At 43.9% G+C, this 19,061-nt stretch overlaps 1 protein-coding gene across 1 annotated transcript in view; it reads right to left on the bottom strand.

Annotated features, from left to right (window-relative positions):
* The window catches only part of VWA2 (von Willebrand factor A domain containing 2), a 239,277-nt gene extending 220,478 nt beyond the window's left edge, over positions 1-18,799 (bottom strand). Inside the window, exon 1 of the mRNA XM_078641181.1 lies at positions 18,741-18,799. Within this exon, the coding sequence (XP_078497307.1) occupies positions 18,741-18,792 (52 nt within the window). The 5' untranslated portion in view covers positions 18,793-18,799. The remainder of the gene's footprint in view (positions 1-18,740) is intronic.
* Between the last annotated feature and the right edge of the window lie 262 nt (positions 18,800-19,061).

The following is a 19,061-nucleotide window of genomic DNA, read 5'->3' as shown; positions in this document are numbered from 1 at the left end:
GTAGAAAGAGCATCCATACATTTTGGCATGACCACATATTTCCCAACCGCAAGGCCTACACTTGATGGAAAATGAATATGAGTGGTCGTAGTTGCAAATTGGCCATGAGAAAGCTATGCATAAGGAACTAAGTGCACTGGGCATATTGGGGTCACCTTAAAATTCCAATACTACAATGCCAAGGGATAAAGATGCTTGTGGCATGAAGAGTGATCTCAAATTTCCATATTTAGAACTTGTGTCTACATAGAAAAACAAATTAATAGAATATCAATTCTGAGAAACCATTTCAGCTACAGTGTTTAATCAAAATTCTCAAGAATAATTCTTTTACCATTTGGTACAAACCTATTCATTTATTGGCTGTTTTAATTTGCATTTGCCTACGTTTTTAGGTCTCGCCTAGGCAGTGTTTGTGCGGTCACTTCCAGACATTCAGTATTCAGGATATGGGCATAAAGCTCAGGCCAGTTTCCACCTATTTTTAGGTCTCACCTCAGACAGCGTATGCGCCGTCTCTTCGAGACATTTAGTAAGTGGCTTTTAAAAGTGCCACCAGAGGCTTTTGCTGGCCTACAGCTTGCGTTCACGAGCTCGTGCACGTGTGGAAAAGTAGGTCGGTTATCTTGCCATTCACTCCACCATTTTGTGCTATACCCTTCATGGCTGACCTTCTCTCTGCATCACGAACACTCTGGAGCTCCACTTTTGACCTGCCACATTCTTGCACGAACACTCACACCCTGTTCGTGCTTTGGCCTGCCACAAACTGACCAGCCCATGCTCAACCAGTCAGACAGGGAGTTTCCCAGATGTTTATCGTCCTCACCCTGCACACTACGCCCTCCAGGCGTCCGTCAGCTATCATCTGCAGGCCTATCAGATTGATCTCTGCTTGCTGTGTAATCATTCCTCTCGCATGTGCCCTGCAGGGGTCTGACAGCTACCATCTGCAGAACTTATCAGATTAACCTTTGTTTGATATATAATCATGCCTTTTTCACCTATGCCCTGCAGGGGCCAAACAACCACCACCTGCTGATTGTATCAGAACTGACCATTGTTTATCTGTAAATTATTGGTGTTTGTTATTTGTTCACCTAGCACGCACAGGGTGGGGATGAAGGGTATATAAGGTGCAGAACCAAAGCACTCAGCAGACTGCCTCCTCAGACAGCTATGGGTGTCTGTTGTTGATGCTCTCTCCATCTCAGGAGATTGTAATAAATATCCATTTTCTCTGTGCTCCAGAGTTGGTCTCAGTTTGTATTCCAGACCCGTGGACTATAGGGTGACCCTGCACCTTTTGGGTGGTCCCCCAAAAGACCCCCAAAATCCACACACGTGCACAGCTGCTATCTGTGTTTTTATTGCTGTAATCAGGCTCCTCTGCTTGCACTGCCCCCCTCCCTTTTCCCCCTTCCTCCTGGTCAGCTTCATATGCGTCTTCTAGCTGTGAATCATGCTCCTCAGCTCGCACTCCACCAACCTTCTCCCCCTCCTCTTCATCGGTTTAATTTGTGTCTTCTATCACTGTGAATGCTCCTGCTTCCACCAGGCACACACACCATCAGTCGTCAGTGCACGCTTTCACCAGGCACACACACCACCAGCCGTCAGTGCACGCTTCCACCAGACACACACACCACCAGCCGTCAGTGCAAGCTTCCACCAGGCACACACACACACCACCAGCCATCAGTTCAGGCTTCCACCAGGCACACACACCACCAGCCGTTAGTGCACACTTCCACCAGGCACACACACCAACAGCTGTCAGTGCACACTTCCACCAGGCACACACACCAACAGCCATCAGTGCACACTTCCACCAGGCACACACACCACCAGCCATCAGTGCACGCTTCCACCAGGCACAAACATCACCAGCTGTCAGTGCACGCTTCCACCAGGCACACACACCACCAGCCATCAGTGCACACTTTCACCAGGAACACACACTACCAGCCGTCACACAATACCAGCCATTGGTGCACTCTTTCAGCAGGCACACACCACCAGCCGTCAGTGCACGCTTTCACCAGGCACACCCACACCACCAGTCGTTGCTGCACGCTTTCACTGGGCACACGAACTATCAGCCGTCAGTGCATGCTTTTACCAGGCACACACACCACCAGTTGTCAGTGCACGCTTCCACCAGGCACACACACCACCAGCCGTCAGTGCATGCTTCCACCAGGCACATACACCACCAGCCATCAGTGCACGCTTCCACCAGGCACACATACCACCAGCCGTCAGTGCACGCTTTCACGGGGCACACACACCACCAGCTGCCAGTGCACGCTTCCACCGGGCACACACACCACCAGCCGTCAGTGCACACGTTCACGGGGCACACACACCACCAGCCATCAGTGCACGCTTTCACCAGGCACACACATCACCAGCCGTCAATGCAAGCTTTCACCAGGCACACACACCACCAACCTTCAGTACAGCAGGCAGGTTCTTCTCAGAGTTTCTTTGTAATTATGTGTTCGATGCCTGGTAGGGAGTGGGTCGAGTTTCCTTAAACCATGCTGTGTATGCAGGTGCAGTGCATGAACTCCTGTGTGAGTGAGTCATGACGCCTGGGGCTCACTCACTCCACTCTTGTAAATTGCACCTTCACCAGGCTTTTTCTCATTTGCAAAGTTTGGCGCACAGCTAGGCAGCCCCCACACCCCCGGGAATGACAGCTTCCTACAACCAGAATGGAAACAACATTCAGAGCAATGAAAACAAGTTCATTTGATGCAAAGAACTGTTAACAAAAACCATGTCCAGCTATTGTTGATCTGGCAACTTAAACAAAACAGCATCAAAAAACAAACAAGCATTGGCATAGCCAATAGGTCTCGCTTTTTGGACCCTATAAGTATTTTGTTATGCAGCAGAATATCCTTGGTGCAACAACACCAACTGTTGCATGGCTAAACACTTATAAGGTCCTAAATGCGAGACCTATTGGCTATGCCAATGCTTGTTGTGATTGGGTTCTGTCCCTGACCTTTGTAAATGGTAGCTTTTTATTGGGCCATAGGCTTTGTAGTCCCTCCTTAGTGCCGCCTTGTCTCTTCTTGTAACCTCCCATGAGGACACCCCTTGTTACATGTGTTGTTACTCCCTAGGTTTTAATTACAGCCTCAGAGCACTATTTTCTTAAAGTGCTTCAGGCAGGACACAAGCTTGGTCCTAGGCAAGGCTGGCAGTGCTTATTTACTCACTAGCACATCCCACATGTATATGAAATCTTCTATAAATTTCTCTTCATCAGCTCCACACAGAGTACAACCTAATCCGGAAATAATATGACAATTATTTTGTCAAATTTCAAAGCTACTATTTGTATATATGGACAAAGCGTTTTGAATGTACTCGTGGTATTGTCTCGCATGCAATGCATTATGAGTAGGGTGGATTTACCATATCTTCTGCAGGGTGCAGTACCATATGTTACCAAAAGAGGTCCCATCTGACCTCTTTTGGTTGCGTATGGTACTGCACCCTGCAACATTGCTAGGCAAAAAACAAATGCCAATAGCTCCACCTCCAACAAATGCGAGACCGATTACACTTCCAATGCAATAGGTCGCGCATTTGTTAAAGTTAGAGCTCTTGGCGTTGAAAATAAGAATGTTTTTACTTTAGCTTTTTCACACCATTAGCAATAGTGCTATGCAAATTTAATAACTCCACTGCAAATACAAAAAAAAACCACTGTTATTTTCAACGCCAACAGCTCTAACTTAAACAGATGCAAGACCTATTGCATTGCAAATGCTTGTTAAGTGTGCAAATGCTACTACATGTAAAAATTGATTTTATCCCTTAATTTTAGGTATGGTATTAGGAAAGAAGTTTTGATTTTACTAAAATATGTATAATATACTTACAGATATGGGCTTTCAGGCACCGCTCTTTATCCATTGGTCTGTTGTTATGTCATTCAAATTTTGCTTCTGCCCACTACAGCATATAGCATGAGGAGGTGGGTCAACCAAATTAAGCCACTGATTAACCTCACTTTGAGTGAATACATTTTGATCTCTCACAAGGAGTACATCTGCACGCAATTTGTATTTTTGTTTTTTAAGATTTGTAAAGCACATTATACCCAAGGGTGTCAAAACGCTAGCTAATGAAGAGCCACTACCAAAGAGACGACCACAACTAGCATCCCAAAAAGGAGAAAAGACAGGGTTTCAGCTGCTTGCAGAAGGCGGCGTGGGAGAAAAGGCTAGCAATATAGGTGGGATAGTCCATAACTTGCCAGCAGCAACCAGAAAGGATCACCCCCCCCCCACCTGGCTTTATGAAATCTCGATATCTTTATCTTCCTGAGAGAGGCGGACCTTAGCTGTCTATTAGGGCTGTACCAATGGAAAGCCATTTCCAGGTACATCCGGCCCTGACGGAAGAGAGCAGTATAAACTAGACAGGGAGCTTTGAAAATCACACGCTTCATGACTGGCAGCCAGCGCAGGAGGGGCGAATGCCCTCTCTGACTGATAATTGTTAGGGAATATTGAGGAGAAGCCGAGAAGCCACATTCTGGATAGTCTGAGTTTGTTAAGCATGGATATGTTAATATTTAAGCATAGAGAATTGCAGTTGTCAATGCGTGAAGTAATATGCGTGATGACCACTGCAACTGTGAGCTCAGTTGGAATAAAAGGAAAGACCATTCTTAGAGTTTTGATGATGTAAAAACAAGAGCTCACCGTTCTTTTCATCTGAATGTCAAAGGAAATAGAGATGTCAAAGAACACCCCTAAATTATTTGCCTCCGTAACAGGAAAGGGTAAAGGGCCATAAGACTCTGGTCACCACAATTCGGACCATACCGATATTTGCTCTCCAAAAATCAAGATTTTTGTCTTATTGGCATTCAACTTAAGACAAATTCTCTTTCAACCCATTATTAATGTTGATCGTACAGTGTATAAACCTCTCAGCAGCTCTGGAATATCGTCAGCTATGGATACAATAATTTGTGTATTATCCGCTAACGAAAGTAGACTGAGGCTGATAGACCTGATCAACTTGGCCTAAGGGGCCACATACAAGTTGAACAGCATTGGGCTGAGAGAGGACACCTGCAGCACCCCAAAGGATAGCTGTAAAGGGATTGCCATAAACGGACCACAGCTCACAATGTGAGATCTGTTAGTGAGAAAGGACTTCAACAGGATCAGAGCCATGTCACTCAACCCTGCCCGGAGAAGTCTGTAAACAAGGCGGGAGGGGGGCACAGTATCAAACGCCACAGAAAGGTTCAGCAGCACCAAGATGGCAGCACCTCCCTCATCAACCTGGTAACAAATGAGATCCGTTGCTGCTAAAACTGCAAATTGCATGCTATGAAACCCGTTCTGTGAAGAATCTAAGAGATCCTGTGATGCTATAAATGCTACCAGTTTCTGATTGAGATATTTTTCAATATCTTGGCTCATGCAGATATAAGAGGGATAGGGCGTAGATTACTAAGATCTACAGAATCACACAGGGGCTTCTTTTTAAGGGGGACCAATATTGCCTTTTCCCAGGGCTGAGGAAAAATGCCTGCTGAAAGAATTTGATTGTGGACTTTTTCTAGAAAGAAGAAGATTTGATCTGGAACTAACTGCAAAATTCTGGGAGGATACAGATCGTCCGGAGAGCCTGATCTTAATTGTAGAAGAAGCTCAACTTTCCAAAAACGAAATAGGGGAAGAAAACGGATAAAGTGGCAGGGTGGGGTATATTGAATAAGCTAGTTCACTTTAGTGCTAGTGCTTTTGTTTTAACTTTATAATTACTTTAGGGTGTATTTGCATTTAGAGCCAGATATGATAGCAGGGTGCTTCTGATGCACATTCCATCTCTATCAGATCTCGTCTTCTGCCAGTGCTGTTCTAAATTCCTTTTGCAGTTCCTTTTTCCTTTCTTTCTTGCCTTCCTTCATTCTTGCATTTTATTATTTTTTCTTTTTTGTCTTTCTTGCTTGCCATCCTTCATTCTTGTTTCTTCTCTTTCCTTCCATTTTTTTCTTTCTTGCCTTGGTTCTTTGTTTATTATTCTTTCCTTTATCTTTCTTTCCACCTCTATCCTGCTCATTGATTCTCTTGTTTTTTCTTTCTCACTTATTTGTTTCCATCTTTCTTTCTCCTCATTTCTTTCCTTCTTTCTTTCCTCTTCTTGTCTTCTTTCTCTTTCCTTCTTCCTCTTTCATTCTCTCATTTATCTCTTTTTTCTTTCTTGCTCTGACCTTATTCCGTTCTTGCCTTCTTCATTCATTTTCTCCTTCCATCTTTCTTTCTTTCATTCTCTTTCCCTCTTTCTTTCCCTCTGACTTTTCTTCTCGCTTTCCTTATCTTTCTTTCCTTCCCTCTTCCCATCACTCTTCCCTTGTTTCTTTCTCTTTTACTTTCTTTCCTTCCTTGCTTCTTTCTTTTCCTTTCTTCCTTCTCTCTTTCTCTTTCCTTCTTTCTCTTTCCCTGCCTTTTTCCTTTCCTTCTTTCTTTATGGCAACAGGCTTGCACCCAGTATCAGACTGATTGACTTTTTTAGGTCTGTGTTAGCCGATCCGTTAGTCTTCAATTCACCTTTTACTTCTAACCACTCCAGTATGCATTAAGGGGCAGTGTATCACCCCACTTCAGCCATTGGCTGACTTCACTACAAGTTACTGTATGCCACCCTCAACCCAACGAACACATCCACACACAAAGTAATAGTGCCAGGGAGTACTATGGTAATGTGTGGTTTTTAGAGACCATCAAAACATTTGCTATATGATTTTTTTCTCAGATAGATGAGTGCTCAACACGTTCCCAGACAAAAAGTTTTCTAACATTTAAGACAAAACAAGAATTGCCAGAAGGCTGGAGGCCTATGCCAGATCTTTTTAGCTTTGCCAATGCTTGTTTAAACAAGGATTGCACAGACAGTCCCTTTTCCCCTTCATTCCATTGCCTCATCTATCTTCTCTCATTGGGTAACATTTAGCTTTTTAGAAAATGCTGTTCATGGGTTAACCCCTAAACCATCCTTCACTCTTTTTATAGTCTCAGGTTCCTTTTTCCACACCCATCCTCCTCCCTCCCACCTTTTGTCTTATTTTATTTTCCCAGCCCACCATGTTCCTCATTCTTTCCACATTTCATTTTTTGGGACCACTTCCTCATTTATCCTCTTAAGCCTAGCCTTTACTTATCTTTCCTCTTTCAATCAGTCTTTTTACATCTCTTCATCCACTGTCATATAAAAACGACGGCCCTCATGTATAAACGCATTTCAACGCGGACAAAACCGTTGGATACATTGGGGCCCAAGTTCCTTAACTAAGATTCGCTATGCGGTCCACATGTTTTTCTATAAACTCTTTATTTTTTGTAAATTGATATTTATTTTTGACAGTTCGTCTGTGATTTTTCAGCACAATGTATTTCCGTTAGTTTGTTGTTCCACTAAATGTTTGTAAGTCACTACATCAAGAAGCATTACCGTATCTTTACCATTACGTAACGTTATGGAAATTAATTTAGTGGTTCACCCCCTGTACATCAAGTTCCCTAAACTGTGGGGCACTGCCTCACCACAACTACACCGTAGCGCATTACACCGTCTCAAGACACACCCCTGAACCCTTCTTATTTATTTATTTAAGTTAGCCTCACCATATTTCTCAATTAATTAACCTTTACACATTCCTAATTTATATGAATACTATTACCAATGTAATGTCCAACGACATAGTGGTACCGATATAGGGACCCACAATGTAGTGGATCTGATGTAGTAGGGGTCAATCCACCAAATGAGTTTTCAATTATTTGGTTTTCCAGAATAGGTTTCTGTTATTGTGATTTTCTATGAATTTTCATGCTACACAGCCCATCACCTTGAGGGAAAATCAGTGAAATTTCTCAACAGCTCGGAACGACTGAAAGGTCAATATTTCCGGGGCCGAACATCACACAATAGGTACAAGTGATACATCTTCTTGCTTCCCTTTTGTCCACACACACCTCTGTCACGACGTGAACCAAGTCACTTTTTAGGTCTCGCCTACCCAGCGATCATGTGCTGCATAGGAGACCTTTAGCCATCGTTCAGCTCTTTTTCGAAGCACATACTCGTGCTTTTGGCGATATACACCTTGCGGGAGCGCACAGGGGCGCGCCACAATCACGAGTATGTGCTTCAAAAAAGAGCAGACTGCTCTCCCCAGCGCGCGCGCACCACTCGCGGGCTAATTAACTAGTGCTTGTTTCACCTTTGAAAAGCCGCTCCTCGCTCCCGCAAGCATGAGTGCCTACCCTCTCCCACCCTACCTCACCTCCCTCTCTCTCCTGCACGCTCTGTTCATGTTCTTCCTTTGAAGACTTCGTTCCTCTCGGACTCCTCCTTTAAATTGACCCTCGATTTCATTCAAGCTGTTCTTCCCCCCTCCCCTACATCGCTCCTCCCTGAAAAATAAAAATCCTGTTTCCATTCCCTACTGATGACGATTGCAGCGGAACACGCACCGAGACCGGGCAGTTTTTTAGCCTACATCCCCCGGCCTGCTTTCTGTTGTTAGCTTGAGCATTTCTGGTGTTGCTTTCTTAAAAAGATTTCTTCTAATTCATTAATGTGCAGCAGCACGTACGGCCACACTAGCTGCCACGCTTGTGTTTCAGTGCTTGTTCATCTTAGATTCCAATGGCCCTGCTCCCGGGGTTATCTTTACAGCACGCTTCGTGTCAGGCATGTTTTCTGTTATTTGTCCGAACTCGGAGACATTTCTCTATCCACTCTTTTAATTTACAAAAACATCCGCCAAAAAGCAGACTACTGCATAAGGAAAGGCAGAAAGCTCAGAAACCATAGAGGGGTCCTTATGTGCCCTCGCAGCCGGCAGACCATGGGAAGAGGCTTGTGCATCTTGTGATTCTGGGCAAACCACCATAAAAAAATAATTTATGTGTTTGTCTGTAATGCCAAAAAAAAAAAAGACAGTATGTGCATGCATTCACAAACACAGTGCAAACTCCATAACTCTGGAACCCTGATACACACGAAGAAGGCCCTTTTACAATTACCATTTTTTTCCACCTCTTCTCGCCTGCCCCTCCCTTGCGAAGCCTGAAGTGTTGAGGCAGTGGCTTCGCCAAGTTCCTTCCACGAGGGTAATTTAAGCAAAAGTGCGCTTTGTGCATAAGTGTAGCCCCTGATGGAATGCGACGATGTACAAATTGTGTGCACTGCAATAATGTCATTCAGGGCAATACCATTTCTCATCCACACACTGGAGCGAAGATAAAATTGCGCTACAAAGGCAACTGCAAAACAAGTAATGCTATTTACGCAATTAAGTGGCCATGTGGACTGCTCTATGTGGGCAAAACGGAAAGGAAAATTAAAACTAGAATAGCTGAACATAAGAGTAGACTCTGAAACAAAGTGATTACATCCTCATTAGCCACACATTGGTTAGAAAAACTTCACACAATTGCACAACTGAGATTCCAAATCATAGAGATAGTTCCAGAAACAGCAGGATTTGACACCAATGAAAAATTACTCCAGAGGGAGATTTTCTGGATTAGGTGCTTAGGTACAATGGCCCCAAGGGGGCTTAATGACCGTATTGAAATGAGCTGCTTCTTGTAAAAATATGGTTTTGTACATCTAGAAATGCTTGGATATATTTATTCATTTTTTCTACGAATGATGTATAAGTTCTTATGTTTAATACATGCATTGTGGTTCTATCACAAATATCTCTTTTTTTCACCACTCTCTCTTCATCACGTTCTTTTGAGCACCAATGTTTTTATACAGATTGCCGTCTGGTTTATTTCTAATTTTTCTGAATGTGGGCTATACACATGACTACTTGAGCACCATGTGGTATGGTACTGAGGAGGACCGGTCGATTCTTTTAAAACATGAATGTTGTTATCTCATGTTTATTTCTAATACGGGTTTAATGTGTTACTTTCGAAGCATCAGCAATATGGCAGTAAGGGTAAACCATGCTTCCTTCGTAAATAAAGATTAACACAGAGGATTTCATGCACCAGCAATATGGCATCTAGAGCAACCTTATGTTTCCCACGTAAGTAAAGATTTACACAGAGGAGTTCATGTTTTGAAAACTAAGAGTAGTTTTGCAGTTGTCGATTCTGTAAGGATGCATCGGGTTCATGGTTTTGTGTTTTACAAATAAAGTTGTGTTAGCGTGGCAAACTAGGGAAGAAACGGAGTGGGGTCGTTTCTATGACAATTATACCGTGACGTCAGTCGACGAAATGATGAACCCACGAATGGTTGTTGGACGCTTATATGCATGGTTTCGTTTCGTTGACAACCATGTTACGTTGTCACATGACTGGGTGTTCCGTGAGGAGGAAGGATCTGATGGCAGCGGCTTAAACTCAGACGTGAAAGATTGTTTTATTTTTACGGTACATGGGGACACAGGATTCATAACTTTGACGGCATGTGACATGCAATTGATCATTGATTTATGGTTTGCGCTTCGGTTTGTTCCTTAGGTGGTGTGCCGTCTGAACAGAGACTTCTGAGTAAGTCCTTTATTTCATCGTTTTAGCATGGTTTCTCGCTAACGAGTGTGTTGAGTGTGATTGATATGGAATTATCTTTACCCCACAGAGTATTCATTGCTCAGAGTATTGGTTTGCTTCCTAATCTTTTAAACCGGAGGGCATCTTCGGTTCGTAAAAGGAGTAAGTTGTATTTAATTTTACAACACAATGTTGCTTATTAAGTTATTTCTTTTTATAATCGGTTTTAAACAGGTGATGGTTTCTGCACCATTACTTTTTTTTGTGTGTGTTTTTTGTTTTCTTGCACTTTCGAATTGAAGAGTGTTTTGATTTTTACCACCTTGATATTTATGTTAATATGCACTGAAACAATACTAATGTGATGACCCAGCAGTGAGTTGTTGAAATATAGAATGGAACTTATGGTTTTACCACTGTGTACAATCGCTGATGCTAGACAAAGTTGGTGAGATGCACTCCCGTGTTATCCATTTCTTTTTATTTTGCTTTTTTACATTTCTATTTCTTCATTTCACCATGTGCAGGCGTGCAAACTTGTTAGCGCTCCGCCCAATCGCGCTGCATTTATAGAGCCAAACACGAAGGAACCACATGGCTCCCTTCCAAGCTGCACTGCCAAACGAATGCAATGAATCAAATTCATATTTAACTCCTTGGTTACTCCACTTTTCACTTCTTTTTTCATCTTTTCATCCTTAATTCATTCAATCCATTTTACTCATTTTCTTGACCATTTACAGTTTTTCACAAAATACGCAGGAGTGTCAAGTGTTCCACATGCCACGCTTTATTATAAAACCCAATGCATTTCGGGACAACCCTTCATCAGGGGTATCTAGAAAAAATCATTTAAAACAACATCAGTAAAATATCACACATTATATGATGTATAAATAAAAGCCACTCCTTTTCAAGTAAAATTACCTAAACCATTCAAGTTAACTTTACATTTCAATGCTGCCTCACCCTCGGTTTCAACATCAATCAAAATCTAGTCTCCACATTATCCCCGAGCTGCTCGTGTATCTGGTGAAAACTTCCGAGTATTCTTAATAATTCATGACCCTGTGTTCATCTTTTTATCTCCGTGCTAGAAAAACGCTAGAATCATGTGCGCTCGTGTCATACTTGTAAATGAAAATCCTGTTATTTTACTGAATTCCCACACATTCAAGAATGCTTACCGTGGCATAAGCTTTTCTAACTCATCAAAACCTCATTCGGTATTATTTCTTGGTAACGGTAAGTTTACCAAGAAATAATACCGAATGAGGTTTTGATGAGTTAGAAAAGCTTATGCCACGGTAAGCATTTTTGAATGTGTGGTAATTCAGTAAAATAACAGGATTTTCATTTACAAGTATGACCGCACATGATTCTAGCGTTTTTCTAGCACAGAGATAAAAAGGTGAACACAGGGTCAAGAAAATGAGTAAAATGGATTGAATGAATTAAGGATGAAAAGATGAAAAATGAAGAGAAAAGTGGAGTAACCAAGGAGTTAAATACAATCGATGATTCACATTCATTTTTTAAATTTACAGAGTTGCCCCTGACGAAGGGACAACAAAAGTCCCGAAATGCATTGGGCCTTTAACATCTACATTGTATAAACAAGCAAATCGCAAAAGTTTACATGGTTAATTCAACTGTTATGCCTGTAAATTGTTTTGATATACATCAAGGATAGGATGTTTTTCATTTTGTTGTTGGAAACAAATTGTCATTGATAAGAACAAAAGAAAACTTCGTCATTAAAAGACTCAAAGTCTTGTTCTGAAAAAAAAAAAAAGACTCAAAGAATTGTATATGTAACTTTGATTTAGTTTTGGTTTAAAATACAGTTTTATTGATTGTAAATCATTAAGAGTAGTGCGTGTCTGAGTCCGGCAGGCAGGTCAGCAAGCTGGCCACCCCTTTCAGCTCCTAATTGACCACTCGAGCCCGGCCCTCCACCACACCTCCTGATGCTGCCACCTGACGGCGCGTGCGCTCCTTTCATCCCCTGTCTTTTCTTCCACTCTCGTGCGCTCAAGGTCAGGAGCTCATAATAGATGCGGAGAGCTCTTTATTCCATTCCTTTCTAACTCCATCTCCGCTACTGTCTCTGCTACCACACACCCGCATGTACAGACCACCCACTAGCTAGGTGCTCGTCTCACCACTTTTGGAAAGCTATGAGCCGACCTCTAGTGGTGGCGTTTGGCACATGTCCCTTAGTTGGCAGAAATTATAGGGGCATGTGTCTTCCATTAGGCCCACCCTCTCTTCCACTGTGGCATGAGTACCACGCTGCCTCTGTCCCCATGTGGACCGGCCACTGTCTCCTCTCCCACTGTTGTTCACTCCGCAGTGGTCGAGACCCTGTATGTGATTCCCTTTCAGCTGTTATCAGGCACCTCCTTAGCCAGGGCTACATACCTGGGTGTGAGTGACCCCGCCCCAATGCAATGTGAGAAGGGTAACTTACAAATCACACTGCACTTGCTCAGTGTGTAGGCGTGAAGCTTGCATAGACATTACGGGTCCTGTACATATTCTTCGTCAGGAACATCTCCTGCCTCCCGGTGAAGAGGCCAGCTCCAGCCTCTGTCACCGCAGCATCAGGAGCCTCCACCAGCCTTTATCCATCAAGCCCTCAACACTGACTCGTTGGTTATAAGTATTAATAACTATATGACAAACTCAACCTTTCATCCATCCAAGAGTTAACAAGCATTGGCATAGCCAATAGGTCTCGCCTTTGGGACCTTATAAGTGTTTAGCCATGCAACAGTTAAGGTTGTTGCAGTAAGGATATTGTGCTGCATAACTAAATACTTATTAGGTCCAAAGGCGATGCCTATTGGCTATGCCAATGCTTGTTTAGTTTGTCCCTAAAAAAGCTTGAACATTCCTATCTCTGGAAAATCCCTTTCTTATAGTTATATTGCCCTAGCAATTTGGTACATTGTGGTGTCCACTCTATGCTCCTTCGCCGAATTCTGTGAAAATCGGTGTAATTTCAATGTAATTCCACGGAATAAAACTCCACCAGTTCCGCCCAATCCTACTAATAACCCAGTTTCTTGCACCTCTCAACAGAGTGAAGTCACACTGGTGGCCGCAGCCCTCTGAGAGTCACACCATCTTCCTTCATGGTACCAGAAGCGATATGTGTTAGTCACCTGCAACCTGCAAATGCTAGTGTAGCCATATGTGCATCTCTATTCCAGGCCACCTGCCTCTGCTCAAATTTCTTTCACTATGATGCAAAGCTTGTTGCCTACAACCTAATGAGGCTTGTTGGACTTCGACGCCAAATGGTGTCAACATGAACTACATACATTGGTTTGTACATCTTCTGTCAGTACGAAGAACCAGTCAGCAGAAGAGGAAGACTATGGCGGCATAGTTTAAGGCTGTCACTACTATTCCAGTTACTTGACAATGTATAAGTAATTCTAGACTCCCAACGAGCCCATGAGACTTAACGGGGTGAACAGTAGACCATTCTTACTCAGCTGAACGTCAAATCCAGTTTCTAGTTTCTGCAGCGTAGAAGCTGGTATGTGCTAGAATGTCATCAAAAGTAGCGAATCCCAACCGAGGCACCCTGCCAGTGGCGTAGCAAGGTCAGGTGGTACCCAGTGCGGAACATTTCTTGTCACCCCTGGCTTGACAAAATGGCAAAAATATGAGACTAAAACACATATTTTTGCCATTTTTTCAAGCCGGAGGTGACAAGTGTCATCACTGAGGGGGGTGACAAAATGGCAAAAATATGTGGTTTTTAAACACATATTTTTGCCATTTTGTCACCCCTCTCATTGATGACACCCGGGGTGGCCTTCACCCACCGCACCCCCCTTCCTACGCCCATGCACCCAGCTTCACCGTCTGCAACAACCGGGGAACTCTGGTTTTAGAGCGCATTGCTGTATTATCTAGGGAAACAGAGTTCTTGCCTGCCTGCACTGGGTTGTATTCTCCTGTAGCACATCCATTTATTCTCTAAAAGAGCTACAAAAGGAAAAAAAAATCACTCCAGAACAGGAAGACAAGTACCAGTCCTACTCATTTAATGGGTTTAAGGTTTTATGTAGTAAGATATAGGACAGGTTTCAATGCAACTGTCTTCTTAGCTAAGTCAAAAGACAGCTGCCAGCGTCAAGCATACGGGCTTCTAGAACACTCTGACTGAGAGACTGCTGGACTACGCTTAGAGAGAACACAGTATCAAAATGTCTCTTGCCATTTGGATACCTAATTGGCTGTGGTAGTTCAGAAAGTTAGAAAAGACTGCAGGAAAAGGCCAATGGACCAACATGACATTGTGAGAAAGTGCCATCTTTCCTGCATGGTATGCCCCCACTTTTTACTGAATTGCGGATGTGCTTTGACTGAGTGTGCCCTGGGCTCCTGGCAATCAGGTGCCCGGGGCCTGTGTTCCTTCCCTAAAACTGTATTGAAGCTAAAACCCAATTGGCATCTCTGGCCACATGTCAGCCACTGGTAAATGGTACCATGGGTACCCAGGGCATTGTGACAAGAGAAGACCCCTAAGGGCTGCAGCACTTATTGTGCCACTCTTAGGGGCCCTGACCCCACGCACTGTGTCATGCTCACAAACCCACTGCCATGGCATACATCAGTCACCCCTCTAGCTGGGTGCCCTATGCCAGTGGTGTGGGCACAGGTGCATGAGCCCTGTGCCCCTACAGTTCCCAGGGCCATTCCTGGGCACTGTAAGTGCATTGATGCCATTAAGAGCATATGGTGCTGGGAGGTTGTCATTACGAACTCCACAGCACCATAATGGCTACACTGAAGACTGACAAGTTTGATATCGAACTTCTCAGCACATTAAACCCACACTGATGCCAGTGTGGGATTTAATGTAAAATGCACTCCAGAGGGCATCTTAGAGATGCCCCCTGAAACCTAACCTACAATCCATGTCTTGTCTGTGAGGCTGCCTAGGCTGCCACACAGCAGACATGTTGCTGGACCCCTGGGTGGAGAGCCCCCCGCCCTCCTGGGCCTGCAACAATGCACATCCTGGGCGAGGTGCTAGGTCTTCTCCCTCAGTATGGGCAGGGGGAAGCTTCAAAGGCATGCTGCCTTTGTGAGCTTCTCCAGGCCACTTTCTGTACTCAGCAACTGGCCCCCACCAGTTCTGACCCCCACTCCGGCAGGAAGACTGACGGGAAACCCTACGCCAGGAAAGGGGGTGTTCCAGCCTGTGCCAACTCCACCCCTCAGGTGGAGGAGGTGAGGTGAAGCACAACTCCGGGCTACCGTCATCTTGAGGATGGGGTGCCCTACCCATTCACAGCTAGGTCCCTGCCCCCCTCCCACAGGAGAGGAGCAGGTTAGGGGGTGTACCCACCTCAGGACAGGGACCTATTGGTCCCTGCCCTCACCCTACCTGTAACCCCCCTCAATTTAGTATTTAGGGGCACCCTGAACCTTCCTTCCGCAGATCCCGATTTTGAAACAAGAAAGAAGGCCAAGAAGAAGAAGACCTGCCGTGTAGCTGCTAACAAGAGGACGACACCAACTGACTTGGCCCCAGCCCTACTGGCCTGTTGATCCTTGAACCTGCTCCTTATAAATCCCGGCGTCTCCTGCGGATAGCAACCTCGAGAACCCCGGAGGACCTGCATGCCTTCACCCTCTTAGAGACTGGGACTCCCATGAGCAGTGGTTCTGTTCAAACAGCAATACCCCTGGTGCCAGCCAGGAACCACGAATCCAGCCCTTTCTGCACCCGCCGAGCCTGGCCTGTGCCCAAGTGGACAAAGACCCTGAAGACATCTCCCCGGCGATTCTGACCTGGAATCCAGCGCCCAAGGACCCTCCTCGATGACCCAGACAACACTTGCAGCCTCAGAACCAAGGACCCCCCCAACCGCGCCCGGCAGAGGGTAAGATTATCCGATGCCAAAAGACACCCCTGCACCCGGCGCCCCTTGTGCCCAACTCCAGGGTGCCTACCTATCTTCCAAGATCCCAACTTACCCCTCAAAGTGTTGGTCGCTCCAGAAGATCCTCCGTCCTTGAGCCTGCAGCCTTTGTTCACTTTTAAAGATCTCCATTAATTAACATCGAGCGCCCGATAGCTCAAAAGCACCCTGCACACAGCCACCTTAGTGCCCCTGGCAGTGCAACCTTTACCCTATCCTACTTACCCATTTGCCCTGAGCAAGTGACCAGGAGCCCAGCTCCCACAGCCGCGTGGCCTGCTAGCCAGCAGCCACCAACCGAAGGCCCGCTGCCTCTCATTGGATAACATTGGGCCTAACTACCTCTGCACTAGGCTGCCCCTGTGCCGCTGAGGGTGTACCAACTGTACCTACCTGACCCTGGGAGACCCCTAAGTCTATGCCCAGAACCTTAACTCTGCCAGTCGAGTACTTACCTAAAAGCCAATAACTAACTTTTCTTCCATAGGCTAACATTGACTGGTTTCACTTAGAAATTCTTCTAAGTGTGGAATTTTGGAACTTTAAAATATTCACCTAAAATCAGCCTAACAACGAATTCCGATTTACTCACCTGTTATCAGGAGAGAACTCAGTGCTGCATCTTATAGCCCAGCACAAACCCTGAAAAGTAATTGTTACCTTATTTACCAGTAACCTGAATTTTCTTCTATAGGAAACCATTGACTGTTTTTCTGTGAAATTTCTTCTGTCGATTTTTGCAAACTACAAATATTCTTTAAAAATCGTACCAACTACCAAACCATAATTACTTACCCATCTTAGATAGATGTCCCAGTGCTAAACCCAGGAGTCCAGTACTGGATTACAAAAGTAACGTGAACATACTTTACCTGCAAATTGAATTTCCTTCCATAGGATAACATTGGTAATTTCAACTGAAAAAGTTTCTGTCCACTTTTAAAATACAATAATATACCTTAAAAATCACAACTGTAACCAAAACGCTTTTACTTAACTGTTTACAGGACATGTCCCAGGAATGAATCTAGGATCCATTCATGTGGTTAGAAAAGTAATCAACAAACTAATTAATGGCATTTAACTGAAAATTCCCATTGAGCTCAATGTTGCATTGTGTTTGAAATGTTGTGGCCTATTGCAACAAACTGTGATCATTGTATCCAAAGAGTCTATTGCCTATTTGAAAAGTATTTAACTAAAATAATCCATTCTGAGAAAGTATATTTTGATACCTTGTTGGTTCTAAAAATAAAACAACTATATCTTTTGATACAAAACAATTGGCCTAGAGTTCAGTTCTTGAGTGTGTGAGACCATTTGCTGACTGGGTGTGTACAACAAATGCTTTACACTGTCCTCTGATACTGCCCTACTGCTCGACCAAGCTACCACTTTAGAGAGTAAGGTTATATCTAACTTTAGCCTCTGTCAAACCTCTGGGGATTGTGGACTCTATACACACTGTACCTTACTTTGGACCAGTATATATAGAGCCACTTTGCTACAGACATGAGAACCTTCAATAATAGATAAAAAAGGCAAGACATCAAGTATAACCAAGATCTGAGCTAATGGTATTCCAGCCTTATGTTATCAGTGTCTCGAGGCCAGAAAGTAGAAGCTCCTTCACTCATTCTCGGACCACATTTCCTACCTGATCATAATAATATGAGTCGCACACGCAGTCACACTTTGTTTGCCAGGTTAGTGTATGATTGAAAAGGGGAGGTGTCAAAATCAATTTTCCACCTCATTTCAGACACACCTGCACAAAATCCCCAAACACTAGCGCGCTCACTTTTAAAATTCTTCACTTGAACGCTCAACTTAAAGATCTTGGTGGATTCTGAGAAACAACAAGGCAGACACCAGTCAGACCCTCTTTTCAATACTTCTACGTGGATGACTCCCTACAAGGAGCTGCAGCCCTGTTTTTTCCAGCATGGCCCCCACGGGCTAGAAGGCCTTGACCTTTAAGCGGAAGGACAACCAGATAGCCTTAGCCGAAACTGGACACGCACTTCCTGGTTCTGCAGACAGGCTTTTGCATGAATGTTGTATGCTCGTGGGAGCCCAGTGCGGTCGTTGTCTGCTCAGTGGATCTCAGACAGCACTTAAGAGTAAATGTAAACTCCTGTCACTCATCGCTGTATAAGATCAACTAACATGACTTAACATATTTCCCAGAGTAGTACAAAAACACAACTAAGAAAACAACACCTACCTTGAAAAAGGATGAGAAAACAGGCCGCGTGGAAGGATAGCAGCTGCATCATATTGAAAGGACTGAAAATGCAAAAATACAAGTATTAATTAAAACAATGATATGGTATCTCCTTTAAAAAAAAAAGGCCCTGTTGATTCTGACTCCTCTTAACCAATATTCAATGCCTTCGTTTAATGCATTGTTAACAAAAGAATTCACAAACAATCTGAAATACATAACTAGTAATCAGTAACTATCCACACTGTAAATATTAACAGTGTTGAACCACAACCGTCTCAACTTTTTTATAGAATATTTTGTTAATTAGGAGAATGTTAC

Source organism: Lissotriton helveticus, chromosome 5_1, assembly GCF_964261635.1.
Source record: "Lissotriton helveticus chromosome 5_1, aLisHel1.1, whole genome shotgun sequence".
Classification (NCBI taxonomy): Eukaryota; Metazoa; Chordata; class Amphibia; order Caudata; family Salamandridae; genus Lissotriton; species Lissotriton helveticus.
This window is presented reverse-complemented; position numbering and strand designations above follow the sequence as displayed.